Below are 21,927 nucleotides of genomic sequence, written 5' to 3'. Positions count from 1 at the left end.
TCCTTCAGGCTATAATTACCTTTACCTTACTACAGTGCTCTAAAAATTGATGTCCAGTCTAAGTTAGTTAGCAGAGTCTCTTTCACAGTGAATGGAGAGAAGGAATAGTATCTCCAAACAGTCAGTCAGTTCACCTTCCTCGGGACAGATTATGTTTTTTCTTAAGTTCTTATTTCTGTCTGGTTACTACAGAGAGCACATAAAGGACTAGCTTAAAACTGGACACTCAACTTTTATATAGTCAAAGCTGGATCAGGTGTATTGTACCATTTATTCTGTCTCAAGCAGTATAATCAGAATAATAATTTTTTATTTATTATTGTATGGATCAAACCCAATACAGCTTAGTGTTCCAATGCTGAAACAGAGCTAACAGCTAGGGGAAAATACCCTTATTTGTGCATTTAATTTGTCTTACCTAGGGATAAAAAAACACAGCTTCACAATGCCAGTTTGTCCTTTTTCTCCTCCTCCCCTCCCCCCCCCCGACATTAAGCTTAATTGAAAGTGTGACATTTCTTCAGAAAAAAAAAAAAAAATCTATGCAAAATAGTATCACTATATTTATTATGTAGTGCCTTTGTATAATACACTCTCTATTTATTCCAAAGCCAACAACAGCCATTTCAAAACACTGGCTTTGAAACAGGCTTATGACACTGAGGAGAATTGCACTGTTCTGACACCACACTAATCGAGGCAGAAACACCACCAGTAAGTTGAGCAGCCTCTCCTGAAACTTTGACATTTTTCTCAAGGGCAGAGACAACAATGCTACTATTTCTCTGCCTTGTTTTAGTGTTTTACAGGCATTCACTATTTTTTTCCCGAATATACTAGTAATATGCAGACTATTGCACCGGTTTACTCTGAATGTGCTGATAGTCAATCAAAAGAGAACTGTGAAGTCCTTGGAAAGGTTTCGACTAACTTGTTGGGCTTAGGATCAAGCCCAAAAAATAGATCACAAGCAGACTGCTATTTCAAAACAAATGTCCTAGAGAAAGGTCACAGAGCCTGATATTTATAGAGGCAGCAGTTCAGTAAAGCATCCATATTCAGAAAGGGCACTTACCACCTGCTTATGTTGCAGTTAAGCATCTGTAAGGACTTAAATCTGGTGTGTGTGTGATTTCCTGAACAGCCGCCTGGTTTAGATACTGTATTGGGCTGTGGGATCTGGGTTCAATTGATTAGCTCTACAACAGAGCTCTTACAAGGCTGGGCAGGTTCTCCAGTTGCTTTGTACTACAGATCCCTACTGTAAAATGAGAATGCTAGTACATCCATTATCTCATCTCTTGCCCATTTGTTAAGACGATAAACCAGTCAGCCTAGGAACGATCTCCAGACAGGCATACATACTGTTAATGGCTAGATTCAATGTCTCAGAGCAAGTTCTGTAAAATACTAACATTATTAATTTGAAAACTAGCATTATAAAATATGTCTGTGTATATCAAGCTACCATTGCACAATGCCTGAAGGCACTCTGCAAACTTTATCTAAATTCCTCAGTCAAGGGGGAGAAACCACTTTGAGAATAACATGTTGCAGCAAATAAACAGTGTACGTGAAAGTGTGCAACTTTTCTGTTTGGTTGGTTTTTTTGTTTGTTTTAAAGGAAGATAATAAAATGTCTGCCACATCCAACTGAAAATACTTCAACAAGCGTGTTTGCCTCACCTAGATATATACATTCATACATGTCAATCATTGTCAAAGGAAGACATTCCAGCTAAAGATGGAGGCATAGTTAGAGCAAATAAAGACTAGTGACTGAATAGTGATTCTGCAGATAAAATTCACTTTGTTTTTTGTCCAGCATATCTATTTTGGCTTACTGGAAAAAAAAAAAAAAAAAAAAGAGGAATCAAAAACACAGCAAAAAATCTTTCCCAATGATTTGCTTTGAGATTTAGGTGCCTACCAGCTGTTTGTCTCAGTCAAAATAACCACATTCATGACAATGTGAGTAATGAAGAAAGCAAGCATGAATGAAAGAGACATGTACCTGTATAGCTGTGTCACTTGAAATTACAGCATTATTTTAACATTGATTTAGTACTTAATTGACAATTTATGAAGACATCTAATGAATGTGGTTAGTAAGCCTGAGTTATTAACAGTAGAAATAGCAAAGCTGCAACACAAGCCTTCCTTTGTATATCATAGATTATTAAAACCATAGCTTTATTAGTACACGTACTTATTTTATTGAATTGAATGAAATTTAATAAAAAAATAACACCAGAAAACCACAAAGAACAGAACTGACCTGCTCAAAAAATCCTGCAGTCATGAAGAGCACAAGCAGCTGAATCTCTGATTTATCTGAGGCTGGTGAAACTCTCTCTTTGTTACAGGGCCTTAAAAACATAGTGTTTGCAGGGCTCACATGTTGGGCAGATGTGGAGAGGGTCAATTTACAGCAAAGACTATGGGTTTAAGCCCTGGGGAGAGCACAGCCACTGGGAATGTTATCAGTTTTAGAGCACTGTGATATGCAGTCATATGAGAGGATTTGTTGTTGTTTGTTTGTTTGTTTGTTTGTTTTAAAGTAGAGAAGTTTCAGATTACACAGGAAGAAATACAATCCCTCAGTTACAGGTGGGATGTACTGTAGATTTTCTATAGAAAGGTCAAGGTAATGTAAGGCTATAGCCAGTGCATGTTATATTTTAAAAGGCTTTGAAAACAGAGGAGGATAATGATAGGCCATTAGCCCTTCACGCAAAGAAATAATCTGCCCTAAGGGTAAGTCAGGAAATTCTAAAGGACCAGAAGGGATTTCTAGGCCTGTCTGATGTCAGTATCCAGCTGCAGTCCAGAAACAGGAGGATCCTGCCTTGGAGAATGGATTCCTACTGCTAACATGCCATTAAAATTGAGTCAGAGCAGGAAGTGAAGTAGCCCTATAAACTAGGCATATAATCCTCCTCCTCTGAGCATAAAAGGCCACAAAAATCAATCACTGACACTTAAGAAGTTACATCTGTATCTTGGAACTGCTCATCTCTGAGAATGTTCTAAAAAAATCTCCTGTAACAAATATGTAAAGGAATTAAGTACTGGAAGAGTGAGAATCTTTTAGATACGGTCTGCTGTATCCAATAGCAGAAAACTAATGATTACAGAAAATTTCCACACTATTGCTTTCCACCAATATTAATCCTGTTCTCATTACAAAAGTCTCTCATAAGCCAAATTCTGCTCCTATAATAGCTATACTAGTCTGCTTCTGCTGCCACAGCTGAGGGCAGGACTTGGCTTTGTTTACTACTGCTAAATTATATATATTTTTTTTTTCCTAATGATTAAATCCAACATCCATTAAAAATATCAGTATTTTAGAGTGCTTAATATTTTTCAAGTAATAAGCATTTAGTTTTAACATTAAAATTCTACTTGGTAGAATTACACAAGTTTGGAAGGTTTTGTATGTTACAAAGAATTTCATTGCTCTAATATTGAAAAGCATTTCATTCCTACCACTGAATCTTCGTGCAAAAAAGCACTCATCAGTAGATGATCTCTAAAGATATTTTATTTTTATCTTTCCTCACTTTGATTTTAACTCAGGCTAGTATTTGTTACTAGCAACAGAATACATTCAAGAATGAAAAACGTCTTTGTAGCAGATAAGAAAGAAAGGCTGCCTGTATATCAAAGTTGTTCTGTTATTCTTGGCATTGCTGTTGATATCTGCACCTAAGGTAATTTTGGCAGTACCTAAGTTCAGATATGTTACATGTCTGACTATAAAATGAATTACCACAGATCTGAAATTTTGTCCATACATTCTGGTGTATTATGCAATGCAAATGGAGACATATTTCTTCTGCATTAGTCTCACTGAAAGCTTAAAGTTTGCCATGTTTCTAGGCTGAATATTGGATGCTTCCTCAAGTAACAATTTGCACTGGGCTTGGACTTCAGAGAAACACAAGGGAAACAAAGGAAGGAAAACAGAAGTTTTAGTAACAAATCAGTATATAATACGCCACTAAATAATTGTCTTTCCCAGATATTCCATTTGATATTCATGATTCTATTAAGCTGGAAACTCATATCCAATGATAAAAATAAAATATCATCCTATGGTACATCATTGGAAAATGTAACACCACCCAGACTAAACTCATGATGCCACAGAACATATTATCTCAATGATAACTAGCTTCTCTGTCTCTGAACCCCTAAGAACAGCAGTTTCACTAAAAAAAAATCAATACATTTGAGTTCTATTAATATTTTCTCTCTTTTTTTTTTCTAAACTACTCACCAAGATTTATGAAGACTTTTGGAATCATGCCTCCCAAAATTGCATTTTTCAAATGAATACCTTATCTTTAAAAACTATAATATGTAATGCACCACTACAAAAGAATTCTTATTTGTAGCACAGTCAGTAGTAGCACAGAGCAAACCAACAGATAAGCAGGGATGATTCAAAGCTCTGCTAAAGACCAGCTGTATCATCTTTGGCCAGTCACAATCACATACAGCAGCATTTTGAAGGACATGTCAGGCAATTAAGCCTGGATTTCTGTCAGTGGTTTCCATCCTTTCCCATTTGACACACTGTTTGACACAGAGAGGATGGTTCCAGACTACTGCTTGAGGAAAATCCATCTTCTCTAGTTTCCCAGATCCACGACAAAGCTCTGTAGCCTCCTTAATCGAAGGCGCCATGTGCCAAAATCAGAGATCATTATAATTTGAGGAGGCAGCTGCTTCTGGCACTTCAGATCGTGTAGTGAACACAGGTCCTTACTGCTGCAAGTTAAAGGCACTGCTTGCGGAGAGCATGGGATAGCAACAACACAGCAAGCCTCATATTTGTTGTGTATATATGTCTGAGAATTTTCAGAGAAAGATACACACACACTCTTGAAAAAATAAGCTGAACAATACTAAAAAAAAATTCCTAATATTTCTGGCTAGCACAGCTGATATTTAAATTGGATTTCTACTTTATTTTTTGACTTTTCTAGCCTGGTTCTCACTTACTTTTTTTGTTCAGGGATGTCTTCCAAAAGCATTCGAAGAAAATCCTGGAAAACAAACAGAGCACCATAGTTAGTATGTTTATGAAGACATAACTGTGTCGGCATTGCTAGTCAGCAATACATTTATAAAGACCGCAGATAACAGAATGACAAAGAAGTGCATATATGCACTATGGTAATATACTGCTCAGTTATTTATACAACATATGTTATGTTTGCCAGTTTTCCAACCCACTCAAGTAAAAAGTGTCAATATTGAAAGAATATGGGCTTGAAAAGCCTTCTGGCTATCTTAACAAAATCCCACATTCCCACTTTCATTCTTTCATTTAATCTATAATATAGACACACAATCTATATTTAAAACTGTCAAAAGGCTGCAGATTCGCATACTTAAAGGCTAAGAAACAGCAGAATCAAGGGTGTTTATGTTCTCTCCACTGTGCTTATGTTATCACACTGTCTTTAATTATATATAGGTACATCACATCTACTCATTCTGTGACAAAATTCACAATATTGCTGCCAACCACACCAACTAAGGAGTAAATTGTTCAAAGAAAAGGTAGGTAGAATTTCTTTCATGGATTTACAAAGAAGGTGCAATGCCAGTAGAACAGGATTACTGTCATCCTCACTTACAAGGGTATGAAAGTTTAGAGAGTTATACCTGACAAGACATAAAGGTACTCTGACACCCCATGCTATACATGACTTAATTTTAATGACAATCACTGTGACTAAATCCTGTGAATAATCTCATCAGAAGAGGATTTATTAATATCAGTTATTCATGTATATGCTACTTCATAAAGCAATACATCCACTTTATTAATACTAGCCTTTGTGGAGACAAGTTTCATAGGCTAATGATGTTCCTCACTGCAATACAGAAGTGCATGCTGATTTCTGATGCAAGCACTTGCTCTCTTAAGGTCTTGAAGAATGTTTCCTAAAAGGCAAAAAGCTTTTACTTAGAGACCCTGCCATGGCATTCAGCAAAAGATGCTGTTTCTCTGCCTGATATTGGCATTGTTAGGGAACCAAATAAATAGTTATTGCACAAATGAAACTACTGGTAACACCGTTAAGCCTTCCTCCTTCAGATTACAAGTGAGATTCAAGCAATGTTGCAGTGGCTGCAGAATTTGCGTATCACAAAAGGTAAATTACACAGCACTGGGCTCAGCGTTGCTGTGGAAAGAATGCCATCATTAACTGTGCCAGTGTTTGTTCTGTCCTAACTATGGTGTATTGCTGACATGATGATGAAGTGTGAATACCCCTATTTCATACTACTTCTTGCAGTTCTGTACCATTATTCTGTATTTAAACAGAGAACTATTGTCTCCTTTCACTTGTGGAAGCTTTGCTGGAGGTGCAGAGTAAGCTACATGGAAATAAAGAACACGAAAATATCATCAGTAGAGTTGTTTCAGAAGTGTGTGAAAAGTAATACTGAAGTGGTCATCCTTGACACTATTTGCCCCATCTCTGTATACATTAATCCAGCTAGATTCCCTGATTGGAATGCATCAACTTTTTATAATTAAATCTACAGTATACTTGAAGATACCGCTCGTATTAGAAGTGGTTTTATATTCTGTATATTATACTATGAAATTAAACATCTCCTTTGTGATTAAAGCAGTCTTCATTTTTCCAAATATCTATTAAAAATAAGGCAGTAACTATACTTCTACACACTTTCTTAAAATTAGGATTAATCTATTCTGTTTTAACTGCTGCTATTTTGATGCTACAAAACAGAGTAGGGAAACAAATGACCACTTACCTCATATTTGCATGGCTTTTTAATATTTGCCTATTATCAAGTCTGCATGGCATCCCATGATAGGTCTGACTTTTTAGTTGCTTATAATTTTGCCAAACTGTAACCATCTGGAGTGAAATTTTATCCGCAGGCTATTTTTTTCTTTCTCCCCAATGAAATGGTTCAGAAGTGTCCAAAAGAAAAGTTAGGGGATAATGTGGTTTTTTTAAGCTTTGATGCCATTTCTTTAAGAGGTGCTAGTGACCAGGATAATCATAAATAAATGCTGAGTCATATCATAAAACAAATTATAGTTTGTGTTTTGTCTTTGTTGCAAGTAATTCAATGAAGCTAGAAAGAAAACATGAGTTAGGAATCACATGCCACCACAGTGCTGCATTGTTAACAAGGTGGCTTATATTCATGCTATTAAATAATCTCACTTCCCTATGTACTCCTGTTGTTCTTCGCTGCCTGGAAACCCAGAGGCTAGAAAACAACTTTTCCCTATATACAGAAACTGTTATTCTGCAGATTGTCGAACTTTTTTGACATGTAGCCAAACTGAAAAAGTTCTTGAAAAATGAGTTCACACATGTTCACTAAGGATTTGCTAGACCCTCATAATTAAATTCCCTAAAGACTTGTCTGCTCTCACCATAGACCAGACTGAAGCTAACAATTTTAATCACAACTGCATCTTTGGCCTGCTGCTGAGCAGATCAAATCTGGATACAGACGGTGAACTGAGATCAGGGAGAAGTTTTCTTTGCACTGTTAATGCGTGTAGCACATCTGAGTTAAAGGCAAAGAAAAGTGGGGGCCCAATGACTGAGAAGTAGGTTGGGAGAAGTTATTTTGAGAACCCTAAGAAAGAAAGCTACTTGAAGTGCTAATTAGACAGATCTGAGTTTTTACTCTTGAACTGTTTTAGGGCACCAGACAGGTACCTCTCCCTGATCACACATGTTGATAATAAATAAAGAACGCTGAATATCAAAAGACAAATGATATCCTCTTTAAGAAAAAATTAAAATCTAGATATTTCAAGTACTCTATGACCAAGAGATACTTTCAGTTAAATTCTCTAACTGAAATAAAAGGAGGTGCATAAGGGCAGTGGCGATTTCGTGACTAAAAGTGATACATCTAAAAGGACATTCAGTTGGCAACAAATAAACTCCAGATGCACGTACGGAAATTACCCACTCAAAGTTCAACTATCCCTATCAATTATGCAGTCTGCAAATGACATAACTAAATGGTAAATGTTACTTTGTGTGGTTTGGGTGGAAAAATAAATAATGAGCACCCTTCCTAGGATCCTGTATGTTTTTAATTCCCTCCCCATTCATCATCCTGGCTTTAATGTAAGAAAATCGACAACATGTTGAAATCCTTCTCTTGGTGTTTTGCTAACAAGCTCAGATTGCCCCTCCAAAGACAACAGCTTATCATGAGTAGGCAAGACTCCCCAGCTATACGCTCTATTATCAGCCAGCAGTCATTATCCAGACAGTTTAGCAGTTTAAGCCCCAGGCGACAGAGCCACTGACAAGCTTCAGCCAAAAGCAGAACCCATTGCCCATTCACCTCGTGCCAAGGAACTGAATTCAGATCACTAGCAATTCACTGAAGAAAAAATGACTGACTGTTGTGGCAAACCAGAAAACATAGCACATGTGAAGACCTGATGAGGATTTCTGGTAAATCTTGTGGATCATTAAGGTGGTATCAGCCCCCTGGATGGCCCTTCCTGGCATTCTGCTGACTGGGGTCATTGTTCCCGTGTAGCACAGCAGCAGAAGGGAACCTGTAGCCTACCTGAGCTGTCCAAATTCACAATCCAGTGCTTTCACACAAACCAATCTTAGTAAACTGTCCATACTAACAACACTGTATTTGTCCTTTTAGGTACAGTGTGAATAACTGAGGGAAGCAAGTCTTAAATCACCCCAGCTGTATTTGTAAAAGGGTTTCTGTCAGAGCCTCAGGTCTTTCACAAAATCATCTTTGTGCATGTCAGAACACCTCAAAGCAGATAACTCCATTCAGATAGGTCCTTTCAGTCACCAGATAAATTGGAAAAAGAATGCTGACTGTCACTTAGTCCAATGAACAAAGCATTGGTATTCCCCTTACCTTATTGATGGGAAGGTTCAAACTAGACCCCAGGCAAGGAAGTGAAGACATGCAACTTGAACATGCCTTTAGGTGTTAATCTCAGGTTAAAATGTCTGATCTAGTGAAGCAGTCTTTTTTATTGCTTTACACTTGTTAGAATTCAAAAAGATGAACAGAAAGAAAAGCATACTGCATGGTAAATAAAGTGCCTATGAACAATGAACAGAAAACAAAATACCACACAGCTGCTTCATATGAAACACCTGTTCTACATAAATGAGGCAAAGGTCTTTGGGAAAAAGATTAAGAAAAGGACAGTGATCCTATAGTAATTGAAAGTTGTCTCATTGTACATATATATATATAAGGAAAGTGAATGGGCACAGTGCACAGCTAACAAAAAAGTAGGAATATGTTCATTTATGCAAGAACTGGAACAGGAAGCTAACTCAGTCTGCATAAAACTGCCCCGTCTATTTCTGTTTTCCAAGCACGTGAAAATGTAGAAAGCAAAGCCCCTGTCCTAGAGGCTGCTGTGGATGGGACAGCACCAGAGTCCACACCACACCTCACTGATGTCAACACTTGGTCACTCAAGCTCATAGGTTAGCAAGCATGAAACAGCTGGGGCCAAACTGCAAAGACAAATTTTTGGTTAAATCTTTATATAAAAAGAAGATTCTAGAGGCTGAGAGATCAAAATACATCCACACTACATGTTTAGACTTACTATTCTAATTACAAGCTAATAAATAGTTGAATGGCAATTTGTGTGTGCAGATACTGATTCTATGAAACGATGATAATAATGGTATGTACCTATGCAAACTGGTGTGCAGGAACATGTTGATATAGGTACATACACAGCAGCCTTGCCTTTAAAACTTTCATGAATAGCATAAATTATTATTTTTTTTTAAGCACTGCCTATTTAACTTTCATTTCACTATAGCAAATTGTAACTCTATCAGATGGATAAACACTACAGATCTTGGTTTATTATTACAGCAGACAGAACTACATGAAAATTAAAGTCCACAAACAAGTAAATTCCCACGGCTTTGTTCTTTCAGTATAAAATTGAACAATAGTTTCAACTGTTAGGAATATCATCAGCTTGCACTCCTTTCTATTTATTTATAGTCAGTATCACTCTGTTAATTATTTTAAAAGTTAATGCAAAACAGTTACTAAATGAATTATCTCACAGAAAGAGAAGTGGAAGATTTTTTAAAAATCCTCCTCAAAGATTCCAGACTTTTCTCGTCTGTTGCTAACTTGACTAAAATAAACAAAAACTACTATTAAAAACGTACTGAACACGCAATCAAAATGGAGGAAAAAGGCAAACTGATTAATGTTTTACATCTGAAGTCATTTCCTTGCACCTGCAGCTACATCTAGGAAAAATACTACAAACACCACTGAAAACAAGACCAGTATTCAGAACATGGGCAATTATTTTCGCTGTTCTTACTTTCCCTCATCCCCACAATTCCTAAAGCTGGGAACTTTTACAATTATTTCGGACAAAGTGAAAGTCAACACTATGATATTTAGAGTTACCATTTGCACCTCTATTTCATGTAAACACTGACAGCATGTTTGTTCAAGAAGGAACTTGAATAATAAACTTCATACTAACTTGACTTCATTGCTTCTGCATTTGCAACTCCTGCTGTGATTGCTTATCTACCTATACCAGACACTGACATAAATACAAATTTTTAAACTTCTTACAAAGAAAGTAAGTACATTTACAATTGGATATAGCCCTATACCCTTTTCATTTTTAACACAGTGGCCAAATAACAGGATGACGTTAAGATTCCCTTCCTAGCAACTTCAATGGGAGCTGGATTTAGAATGCTGTGAAACAAGGTAAAAGCAGAAAAAGCACACAATAAAAGTTCTATAGTACTCAATATTTTCTCCACCAAATTAGGTATCTTCAAACGAAGGAAGGTATATTTTTTGACCCACATTAAGCATGCAGCTATGGACATGTTGCACATATTCAAATAAAAAGTAGCCTAAGAAACCTGAAATAAAAGCATCACTCTTGCTTGAATCATTAAAAGACTGAACAATTATCTATGTAATATGAAAAATGGTTGCTTCTGGGTGCAGAAACAACATACAGTGTTTCATCTTATGAGAGTGGAGGCAGATAAGCTACAAATTGACATTTCATAGCAGAATGATGGATAAAGGGAGAAGTCTAGTAAATGGGTAGTTCAATTACAATGCAATCTAGCTATCATAACTAATAGTATAATGTGCTAAGATATTTTGCAGCATTTAAACAGTCCACTGACACAACTCATCTCACATCAACCAGGAGCAACAAGTTGACTTTTCCTCACCAAAATGTGCGCACCTTTCCTACCTGCAGACTAAAACACTGGGCTGCTTCATGCTTTTAGCAGTTTCATGATTTCTGTAGGTTTCTAGCCTTGTAATAGCGGAGCGTCATATTTATGATTTTGCACACCATAGTGTAGACAAGGCTCATACAGTCCCTGGCATCCTCCACACTATGCCCAAACATAACTGCTCAGCGTCTCAGTAACATGGTACAGTAGTCGGCTGCAGCAGTGGAACTTTAACTCCCTGAACACTCCAAATGTTCCTTCACAGGGCAGAGCTGTTGCAATAGAGCTACTATGCCTAACTTCTGGGTGAGCTGACATACGAAAGAATCCATGGGTCTCTGAGCTACTTGTAAGATACGTGGGCATACATCTCACTCCATAAGAGTGAGATTCAAAACAGCAAGTGCAGGAGCAAAGAATCATTGTGGCTGGAAGAAACAGTTATGTGTTAGACCCCATTCCATAAAAATCAGAGGCGCGTACTCTGTTTTGCAAGGAGACATTTGTCACCATCCTGAATCCTCTCAAAGACTTCAACCGTAACTTCAGAAAAGACAGACTTCAAAGAAACTGGTTTCAGAAGTTCACTCATACCTCTTCTCCCTCCTCTTCCCCTGCCCCTCACTCTCATCACACTGCTCTTCTAGTGATGCCAACCATTTATCATGTTGTGCCTTTGTTACAGGCACAGCTGGTTCACAGACAACCCCATGAATGACTGTCTTCACAGCATTAGAAAGTCAACAAGCTGCAGTTACATGGTGCAAGCTGGATGACAAGATCTCCTAGAACTTCGGGTTTGGAGAACCATGTCATTCCCTTCTCAAAACAAAACACTGGAGGACAAGACAGCCCCCCTTTTAATGCTACAGCCAGTGGCTACAGGACACTTTCAGAAAGACCTAGGGGGAGGTACATTTCCACTTAGAACCCCAACTGGGTTCTCTATGTGACAGATGGTACAATATCGTGTGACTTGTTCAATCTTTCTTTTTGAAGCTGTTCTATTCTGCATGGTACAATTATACACCATTTATGCCAGCAAGAGAAAAAGCTAAGTCTGTAGTTCAAGTAATTAATATATGCAGTTGGACCTAGGGAAGGCAGCAGATTCTGATTCCTAATTCAACATTATCTTTTACAACCAAGCCTTCACCAATCCAGGAAGAAATCCTGAAGTATGACAACAACTGCTCTTAAGAGTGGGCTGCCACTGCATGGTATCACTGTTAGAGAAAGTCTACTGAAAGAAAGAAGCAGCACATCTTAAACATGCCTTTTAGATTAACACCTCAGTAACAGATTGTTTTAGAAAGCATGGGAGTATGGACCATGATGAGGAAAACTATACAGAGACTGTGACAAGACTGTAATACAGGTGGGTGCACTATCACAGAGTGATGGGCACATCACTCTCTGACTTGGTGAGAATGAGACTGTCCTCATGAGAAAGACTGTGAAATGATAATCATTGAATGAAGTAACAGGCAGAGAGGAAGGAAATAAAGTCAGAAATATAAAATGCACAGACTGTTAAAATTTATAGAAGTTTTCAGTTACACTCCTATCTTGTGTTTCCTCTCTAACAGAAACAAAGAGGTATAAGGGAAAAGATTGACTGATCACAAGCAAAACCTATGAGATAAAAGACTACGGGAGACAATTCCAGTATGGTAAATGACCCTGTCTTTGAGAACATCAGCACCTATGAGCATTGACATTTCGAAGTACCAAGTTAAAAGAAGAAAAAAAAAAAAATTATCAGATACTAGCAGGGTGTCCAATTTATGTATCACCCTGAAAAAATGTCCTGCCCTCTAGCAGGTAGGAATTTCACCAATATTGCCAAGCTACAATTGCATCTTTCTTTTCACCACAGCCAGAAGTGGTGATTTAGAAAGTCAAACTGAACATTTAGGTCATTTGTTTTTTCCAAAAGTTTGGAACAACCCCAAGCACAGTACCTGAGAAAGGACAAGTTGCCCATGGAACTTATGAACAAATTTTCGTAAAGATGCAAGGTATGAAGCCTCCCCTATTGTCCTTGCCAGAGACCGCAAAAGGAAATAACCCTGTAAGAAATTAAGCCAGAAACAAACAGGATGCTGTGAATCAGCTGATATCTAGAAGAAAGAAGTCTTTATCATATTAATAAAGCAATTTCAATAAAAATCAGCTGACAGTACTCACCTTCAAATAGTGAACCTGCATGAAGATTTTTTCTGCTTTAAGACCATGTTTGACAACAGATGCTCCAGACTCACTCAGTTCTCCCGTGCTCTCCTTTTTGGGCCTAAAATGGTAACACACTTATTTAAGTCTTGTATAACTAAGTAAAGAACTAACTTCATACATTACATGTTCTCATAGTTGAAAGCATTGTGAATTACGTAGTAATTTTAGACACCTGTGACTAGTTCAGTCTTTACCATAAGTAAATAACTTGGCTTAGACAGGCAAACAAACAAAGAAATCATACTTTTAATGCCATTTGGCACATAGCTGACCAGACAGGTGGGGTATAAATGAAATTCATCACTAAGTTGGTACATTCTTTTTGCTGCCAGCATGAGATCACACTGCATGCCATTCTACAGTGCACAGAGAAATGAAGGGAAAAAAAAAAAAAAAAAGAAATTTTAAGGGAAAGGGATGGATACTGAAGTCATTACATTCAACTAGAGATATCTCAACATTGGCTTAACAGTTTACATGACTATACTTGCAAGAATAATGTCTATCACCTGCATGTAATACACTGCAGAAGTTATTATGTTCTGGTTTTAATTTCTGCCATTTGGGATTGGAAGAAAGTAGTTGAAATGTTAAAAGATCAAGAGTTTCACACACAGGTTCGGGGTTTACACACAATACTGTCTCGAAAAAACCTACTTCTTCACTGTCTGATCTTAAAATGTAATACAGCATTTGGTATGCCAGAAATCTATAGCAGTAAAGTTTGGAGGACTTCTAGGCTCTTATAAGCACAGAGTGAAACTAAAGAGAAGCTATGCAAACATTTTTTCTTCATTTGTAAGCAGTGCCTTCACAGGCAGAGTACTGAAGGGCCCTCTAGCTTTTTTCTTTCCACCCAGAAAACGTCCCAGCTAACAGTAGTCTGAGAACTGATGTCTGTCTTAGGAGCCTCACCCTGCAACTGAAACAACCTCTCCAGTTCTAAGTGTTCTAAACAAACACCCTTCCTACTGCTCCTACAGAACAGGCCACAGCAGTACAGGATTCTTCAAACAACATGACTCATACACTTCTCACAAGCTAATCCCTGTGATCAAATTTCTTTCATACGTATGTCAGCTTTGAGGAAAACATGCTTCCTTTTTCATATCCACGTAATGGCTTCCTATTACGGTTTTGTCCAGAGTGCTAAGCTGGTATTTTCACTGTTTAGGCACTGTATTTAGGAACTCTGCACATGAAATTCACTTAACACAGTAAAATCTTCATAAAATGTAACTGTTTGAAATAAAATAGAAAAACAATGTTGTTGCGGTTTAACCTGAGCTAGCAATCACAACCACAACAGCCACTCCTTCACTCTTCCCACCCCCAAATAGGGGAATCAAAAGGAAAGGGAGAAACCCATGTTTAATGAAACAACAAATAAAACTAATATGCTACTACTGCTTCTAATATATATCAAATAATAAAATATAAAGTAAGTGATACTCAATGCAATTCCTCACCAACTCGGTCTGTGCTGAGCAGCCAGTCCTGGGAAGAGAGAGCACCTGAGTGCTGAACAGGAGATCCCAGGGAGGGAGAAAAAAGCAAAAGGACCCAGAGGCCACTGCAAAATGGCAGGATGGCAAAGGGGTAAACCAAAAGAAAACTCCAAACACAACTCAAAATGGAGCAGAACAGGAAATGATCTCTCAAGCTGGAAAACACAACTCTCCTGAAATACAAAGCATGATGCTAATGGTATGGAGTACCCTCACTGATCAGCTTGGATGTCAGTCAAGAAGAGATCAATAACTCTTTTCTTATCCTATGGTAACTCCAGTTCTTCAAGACAATGTAACTATTGCAGACGCACTTAGAAGAGCAGAGGTCTACCTATTTCCATTCTGCGTGAGTCTCCTGGAAGGCAGGTCTATTGGCAGTCCATACATAACTCTTCATTGTTCTCTGTCTATATAAAAAGCCCAAAGTGCTTCATTTCTCTCATAATAAATAGCCCAGTCTATAGACTGAAAAATGGAGTTTGAGCACAGGCTACAGGATCCACACTAAACTGAAGTACACCCCATAATCACAATTATTCCAAATTACGCAACCATACTTCCTTCCTTCCTCAACCAACTTTGTGCCTATGTAGATCCTAGTAGGTGACTAGGAAGCAGCATCCCATCTGGATGATGGCGCTGCAGAGTTTCTTTCCTTTTGCACATATATACCCCTGATCATGTCTGCAAAAGAGTGTAAATATTCAGGAAGTTACCCTGTTCTCTGCTATCAGTATTTCAGCACACTATTTCAAAGCAATGCTGAGTATATTTACAACACCTTGAAGGTACAGAGACTGAATGTTTGTTACACTGACCTACAAAACCTGGCATCTAACCTAGTTGATGAAGCTATGCCTAACGCTAAAGGCAAGCTGAATCAAAGTATTCAATCTGCTACCTGGCACATTTTAGATAATTAGATAGATAGATAATTAGGTAAATTTCTGAAGGAAACAAAACATGCAGGGTTTGTTTGTTTTTTGTTTTTGTTTTTCCAGATGAAGAAGTACATTGTACAAAGTAAAAATTCACCAGGAAGTCCTTGGTAATTAAATACTCTGATATGCTAGGTAGTCATGCAAACTGATGCAGAGACCACAAGAGACTATCTGAAAGTCATGTTTTCTATAAGTGTGATAGAACTTGTTATTAAACACCTACAGAGCCTTCAAAGAGCATTGCATCGGGAAGAAAATGGACTTGACTCAGGTGGAACTCAGAGACAAACTGAGAATTATTTATCAACACTGTTTTGTCTTCATGAAGAATCACAGACTGAAGTTCAGTCACAGGGACCAGAACATGAAGCAGTCTCACCACCAGCTCTATTCCATAGAATGAAATGGACTTCTGTAGTCTTCTTTGCTTTCATAAAATGAAAGACTGAATTAGAATGGTGGTGTTGATGCTTGCCAATAGAGTAAGTGCCAGGACATATTTCACAAGTGCTTTTATCCCTGCAAGTTTGCTTCAAACTCTGAGAAAATACATAGTATTCTGTCTGAAGCCTTATTCTGTATGAGCACTACAGTGCCACAAATTCTTTTCCAATAATAAGATTTGCCAGTGCTGCCTTTCCGAGTTGCTGTCTGCTGAAAAGACAGTTACTTATTTCTTTCATACCTGACTTCTCTTTTCACAGGTAGTTTATGTGGTGCTACTATAACATAGTATTAAATATCCATAAGAAGAAACATCATGCTGATGATCAGTTTGCTGAGTGGCTTTCACCTAGTCTGAACAGGTACGTATTTGCTGGATCAAAAGTTAATGGGATCAGCGGTCAGGTTTTAGGCAGGGCTTTCCTGCTGTCAGGAGAAAGCACAGAAAATCATACGATCATTCAGCAGGAAACAAAAAAGTAAGTGAAGAATAAGCTTATGCTTGGGAAGAGTGGATTGGCTGTTCTTTTTTATCTTCCTGACATATTATTATTCTTATATAAAAACACAAGCCTGAACCAGCATAAGCCTCAGTATAGACTCAAAACCCAGTGCAATGCCAAGACTGAAATTTTCTCTCTTACATACCAACTCCGGAAAGCACATGGACATAATTTCACAAAGAAAAAGCAAAAACAAAACAAAACAAAACAAAATAAACAAAAAACAGTAAGGATATGAAGAGACAACCTATGCAAGTCTGTGCCACAAAACCAGCAGAAAATATTTATACCTGACTGAAACCAGCGGAAAGCCCTTAAATGCAATCACAGGAAACTAGAAACATCAGAAAGGAAGAGATTGCCAGAAATCCAAGCTGGTATCATGTTCCTCTCCTGAAGTGTATACTAGAGGCATATTTTTCAAACTAGAAATGACTTGTCATTCTTTTGTATTAGCATTGAGAACACCACTATGCAAAAGGTACACAGCATGCTTATTACAGAGATTTAACGTCTACTAACTGTGGAAGTCAATAGAAAGCTCACATTTCAATTTAAAGATAAATGAATCCTTCCTTAGTTTCAAACTGCAATGGATATTTTGGCCCTTAGAAAAACAATTTAAAAAATTTACACCGCAAACATTTTATTAAAAATAACAACTGCTTAATTAATGCAAAATGTGACATATGTGATTCCATCATGTTGAAAATGGAAGTATACATCCAGATAAGCCTCATATCACAAGAACCAATGTTCCTAAAAAGAATTTATTTTAAAACAGATTAAACCCCTAGCATCTGTCAATAAGTAGTTGTGTTGGTAGCAGCTGTATGACAGCTAGCAATAAAGCTTGCTTTTGTATTTACACCTATCATCAAATCACACACTTGCAAATGCAAAACTTCACTGACACGTAGGATAAACAATTCGTCAATAAACATTAAGTAAAACAGATCAATGAAGGCCTACAGTTAGGCAAACTCAGTGACACATTTTCAGAAGACATGAGGCCACAGAGAGGAACTTCTATGCCATTGAACACTGCCCAAATATAAAAGGATTTGAAGTCCTACTGGGAAAGCACAAAAAGGGAGGGAAGACCTCAAAATGAATGAAATGGCAAAAGCCTTCCAAAAACATTTAAAAGTTGGTTATATACAACACAGGGATCAATTTGTTCTTTGCTTCCACTTGGTGAAAGAAAAGAAGAAACCTGCAATGTTTGAAATAAACTATATTTCATCTGTGCATTATGAAGCGACTTTTTACTGTTAACACTAAAGCAGCGTAGCTATGTACCATGGAAACTCTTTCATTGGAGGTTTCTAGCACATGTTAGCAAAAACTTGCTTCAGATGGTTTGTGTATACTACCTGTATTTCAGGGTAGAAGAATGGTCTACATAATCTCTTGAAATCTGTCCCTGTACTTCTGTGATTTGGTCACTGTAGGGCTAATTTAAGTCAGGATTAGTAAACTTGCCTTTCTTGGTCAAAGACTAGGGACACCAGCAGCAGAGATGTTAGGAAGCCACTCAGGATAAAAGACTACAGCAAACCCTCAGGGCACCAAACAGAACAGCCCAGATGCCCAGATTATTAATCATTAGCAAAGCAAGAATCTTTGTTTGATCTAATGTCTTCAGCTACGGAAGAAGACTTGAGCTTGGCATCTGGTACATAAAGATCAAAATCTTGTTTACATAGCAGTATTAGTAACTTCTAAAGAAAGAGCAGATTTATATAGTTCATTATGGTTTTTCATTTGTTTTTTAAAGCTTCATTCAGCTTGGCAGTTAGACACCATAATCCCATATGTGCTTGTCTTCAGCCACAGAAAGTGAATCTGTTACAGCTTCAGTGAATTTTGTTCAGGAAATGGCCTTTATTTTTTTTTTTTCCCCTGAATAGAGGCTCTTGTAAACTGCTCAGAGACATTTTATATAAAACTAAATCACATGTTTTTGAAAGCTTTCTATAACAAAGAGAAAAGCAATTGCATTATACAGAAGATGAATGACCTAGTCAATTTAATTTGACTTTTCTTTTTTCTTCAGAAGGAAATAAGGAAATGCAGTGGATTTAATCAGATGATTTGAATACATATCCTTTGAAGGGAGAAAACAGTGGAAAACAGGAGAGAGAACATGTAAAAGCAAAGATTACACTGTCATATTGTTACCTTAAAACTTGCAGCTCTTCTTCAGAGTTCTGCACCTCATCTCTGAGTCGTCTCCAGCGAAGTAAAGCTTTCAATTCCTGATGCCATTTTACCTCATCATGTGACAGCTGCTTAGTATACAAAAAACACAGATCACACACAATAATAATTTTCAGAAAGATAAACTTGTTTTATTTCCCCTTAACCTGCAGAAGATGCAGGAAGGAGTACAACTAGCCACGAAAAACACAACAAAATAAAACATAACAGTTGCTGCTGTAAGAGTTAATAGGAGCACTACGGAAAACAAAAGCCTTCCTATGTGCATCAAATCAATAGTCAGTTAAATATTTCTTGCCTGTGGAGAGAAATGGGCATGTTGTTTTCCCTTTAGTGATTGGCAATAAGTGAATGGAATGTACAGGGCCAATACCTGGCATATTGGTTTTGGTTGCATCTTTACTCTTCCCAGCCTTGAAAGCAAAGAGCTGGTTTGTGTTCTGACTTCACAGCAATAATATCACATGAAATTACAGTCAGGCACTATGGAATATACTCATAATCGTACAACTGTATGATTGCACAGCACCAAAATTACTCATACATTCTAAAAAGGAAAAAAAAATACATTTTCTTATCTTATAAATTAACAAGCATACTAATCACCCTTTTGTTGCTTACTCCTTCCCTTCAGCTACATGTAAGGGTGTCTACTACCATGAAAATGCTTTCAAGTGACTCATAAAAGCACAGAATTAAGATGAAGAGCTCACAGAGTGGAGAGATGCTCAATATAATGCAGAAATGAGTTTTAGGGCCAGAAGGGAAAAGCGAAGTGTTTAGACAGCCTTCCTCTTTTTCTTGTTCCAGAAACATGGTGACAAGGAATTCTGTTGTGTTCAGTGCTATAAATATGCCTGATACTTAATAAAAGTGAGGCTCAGAAGAGTGTGTGATGTCAGTTCCCAGTTCCCTGCTCTTCCACAGATGGAGCTCTGCAGACTTAGTGGGTAGAATCAGGGCCTGACACAAGCACAGGAAGAGATGACTAACACACAAAACACTTGAAGTAGTAGAGGTACAAGAAAAATAAGGCTTGGATCAGAAAAACACTTTACTGGCTGACATACAATTTATAAGCTTTTTGCTTTAAGGCAGACAATTATTTCTAAGCCTCTGACATAAGGGTAACTCTCGCTGGGCAGTATAAAAGAAAAAGTGGAAGTGCTGATGCCCTATTTCATCAGCTTCCATTTTGTTTTGAGGTACACTTCTTGGCTATCCACTGGACAAAACCAGATCGCTTTCATTAAGTACCTGGAACATGACAACAGCCAGTAAGGCTCTGCTGATTATTCCAGTTTCAGGAACACAGTGCAAGTGAAATGTAGAGCAACTGTTTGATAGCTGAATTGTAATAATTGAGTAGTGTATTTGTGGGAAGGTAATAATTGACAAACACACGTTTACATTCTCATTTGCACTGACATCTACCTCTGTAAAGATTAGTGTTCACTGTGGATCAGGAAGGACATTTTTCTTTTAAAATCAAGTTGTCATGCAAATTCCAAGATTGTTTTAAAAGATTTGTCTTCATAACAGGAGGTTTAATTTATATCTAGTTCACAGCAGGGTATATAATTTTGATTTCCACGTAATTCAACTGAGAAGTAACATATCATCAACCTTACCTGTTGTGCCCTAGCCCAAAATATATCTTCTAAAAAAGTGGCAAAACCTTCACTGATCCATTCTTCAGTCCAATCACGAGCACCAATGGCCAGTCCAAACCAAGCATGAGCAATTTCATGGCACAGACGTGTTCCACAGAGATGGCTCCCTCCTGGTAGTATGCTCTGTGACAGGAAGATGATGTGTGGGCTGCACAATAGGAATGAGTAACAAAATACATTATTGACCTCCTATAACATGTATTGGATGGCCATAATAAAATATAGGCTTTACTAGACTTGTCAGCCTCTTATTACTATATGCATGCTAGGTCATGACTGATAGTTTATAGCTCAGGCGTTTTTAGGAACTAGGTTGTACTGTGTTGTTGGTTGGAAAAGAATCAAACTGCAATTCTGCCAAGCAGTTGTTTTGCATTGAACTGTCAAATCTGTAAGAAGTAAGGTTTTATATTTTTCAAATTACAAGACTGATGTATTTGAATAGTAACATTTATATATATGCCAAGACAATAAAAGCAGGTGTGAATATAGGCAGCAAGCATTTATCAATTAAATGATCAAAGCTGGAAATAAACAAAGCCGTAACATTTTATAAAGGAAACAAATCACTACCCAAAAGCAACAGGAGCCATGTGTAGTAAAGCACACATGCTTGTTGAAACTTAAAACAAGCTAAAAAGATACCGTCTGATGATAAGAGTTGATCATTTCTGCAAATGCAGAGGAAGGAAGCACAGAAGTGAGAAGGAGTCTTGATATTCACTAAATATCTGCTTTACACAACAGGGGAGAACAACCCAATCTGTACCTACTCTGCTTTGGACTCAAGGACCGTAAGAAGAAATTGTGGAAAAAAACTGTTATGAATTCCTACTCTGCTGTTGAAAACACACTGAATTGCAAGTTAATGTAGTTCCCAACTCATGTTCTGCTGTAAGGCAATTTCTGCTATGCTTGTAGACATTACAGACATTAACAACTCAAAAGTTACGTAATTTTTGACATTAAGTACATCTGGGAAAAAATAAATGAGAGAATGAAGCCCTCTGGGTAACATGCAAGGGATTAACAGAGCACTGTTCCACAGATAGGAGTAGAAAGGGCACACACCAAAGCCCACCACCTGCACATTATTCCTGCACTAATTCTCC

The 21,927-nt window shown here is 37.5% G+C and overlaps 1 protein-coding gene across 1 annotated transcript in view; it reads right to left on the bottom strand.

The window, feature by feature from the left end:
- The window catches only part of AOPEP (aminopeptidase O (putative)), a gene marked incomplete at its 3' end in the record, with an annotated part of 171,240 nt that overhangs the window by 90,945 nt on the left and 58,368 nt on the right, over window positions 1-21,927 (bottom strand). The window contains 5 exon segments of the mRNA XM_080362763.1: window positions 5,014-5,057; window positions 13,250-13,357; window positions 13,476-13,578; window positions 19,104-19,210; window positions 20,774-20,963. Coding sequence (XP_080218889.1) covers window positions 5,014-5,057; window positions 13,250-13,357; window positions 13,476-13,578; window positions 19,104-19,210; window positions 20,774-20,963 — 552 coding nt within the window.

The sequence above is a fragment of the Nesoenas mayeri genome (genome assembly GCF_963082525.1).
Source record: "Nesoenas mayeri genome assembly, chromosome: Z".
In the NCBI taxonomy this organism is placed as follows: Eukaryota; Metazoa; Chordata; class Aves; order Columbiformes; family Columbidae; genus Nesoenas; species Nesoenas mayeri.
This window is presented reverse-complemented; position numbering and strand designations above follow the sequence as displayed.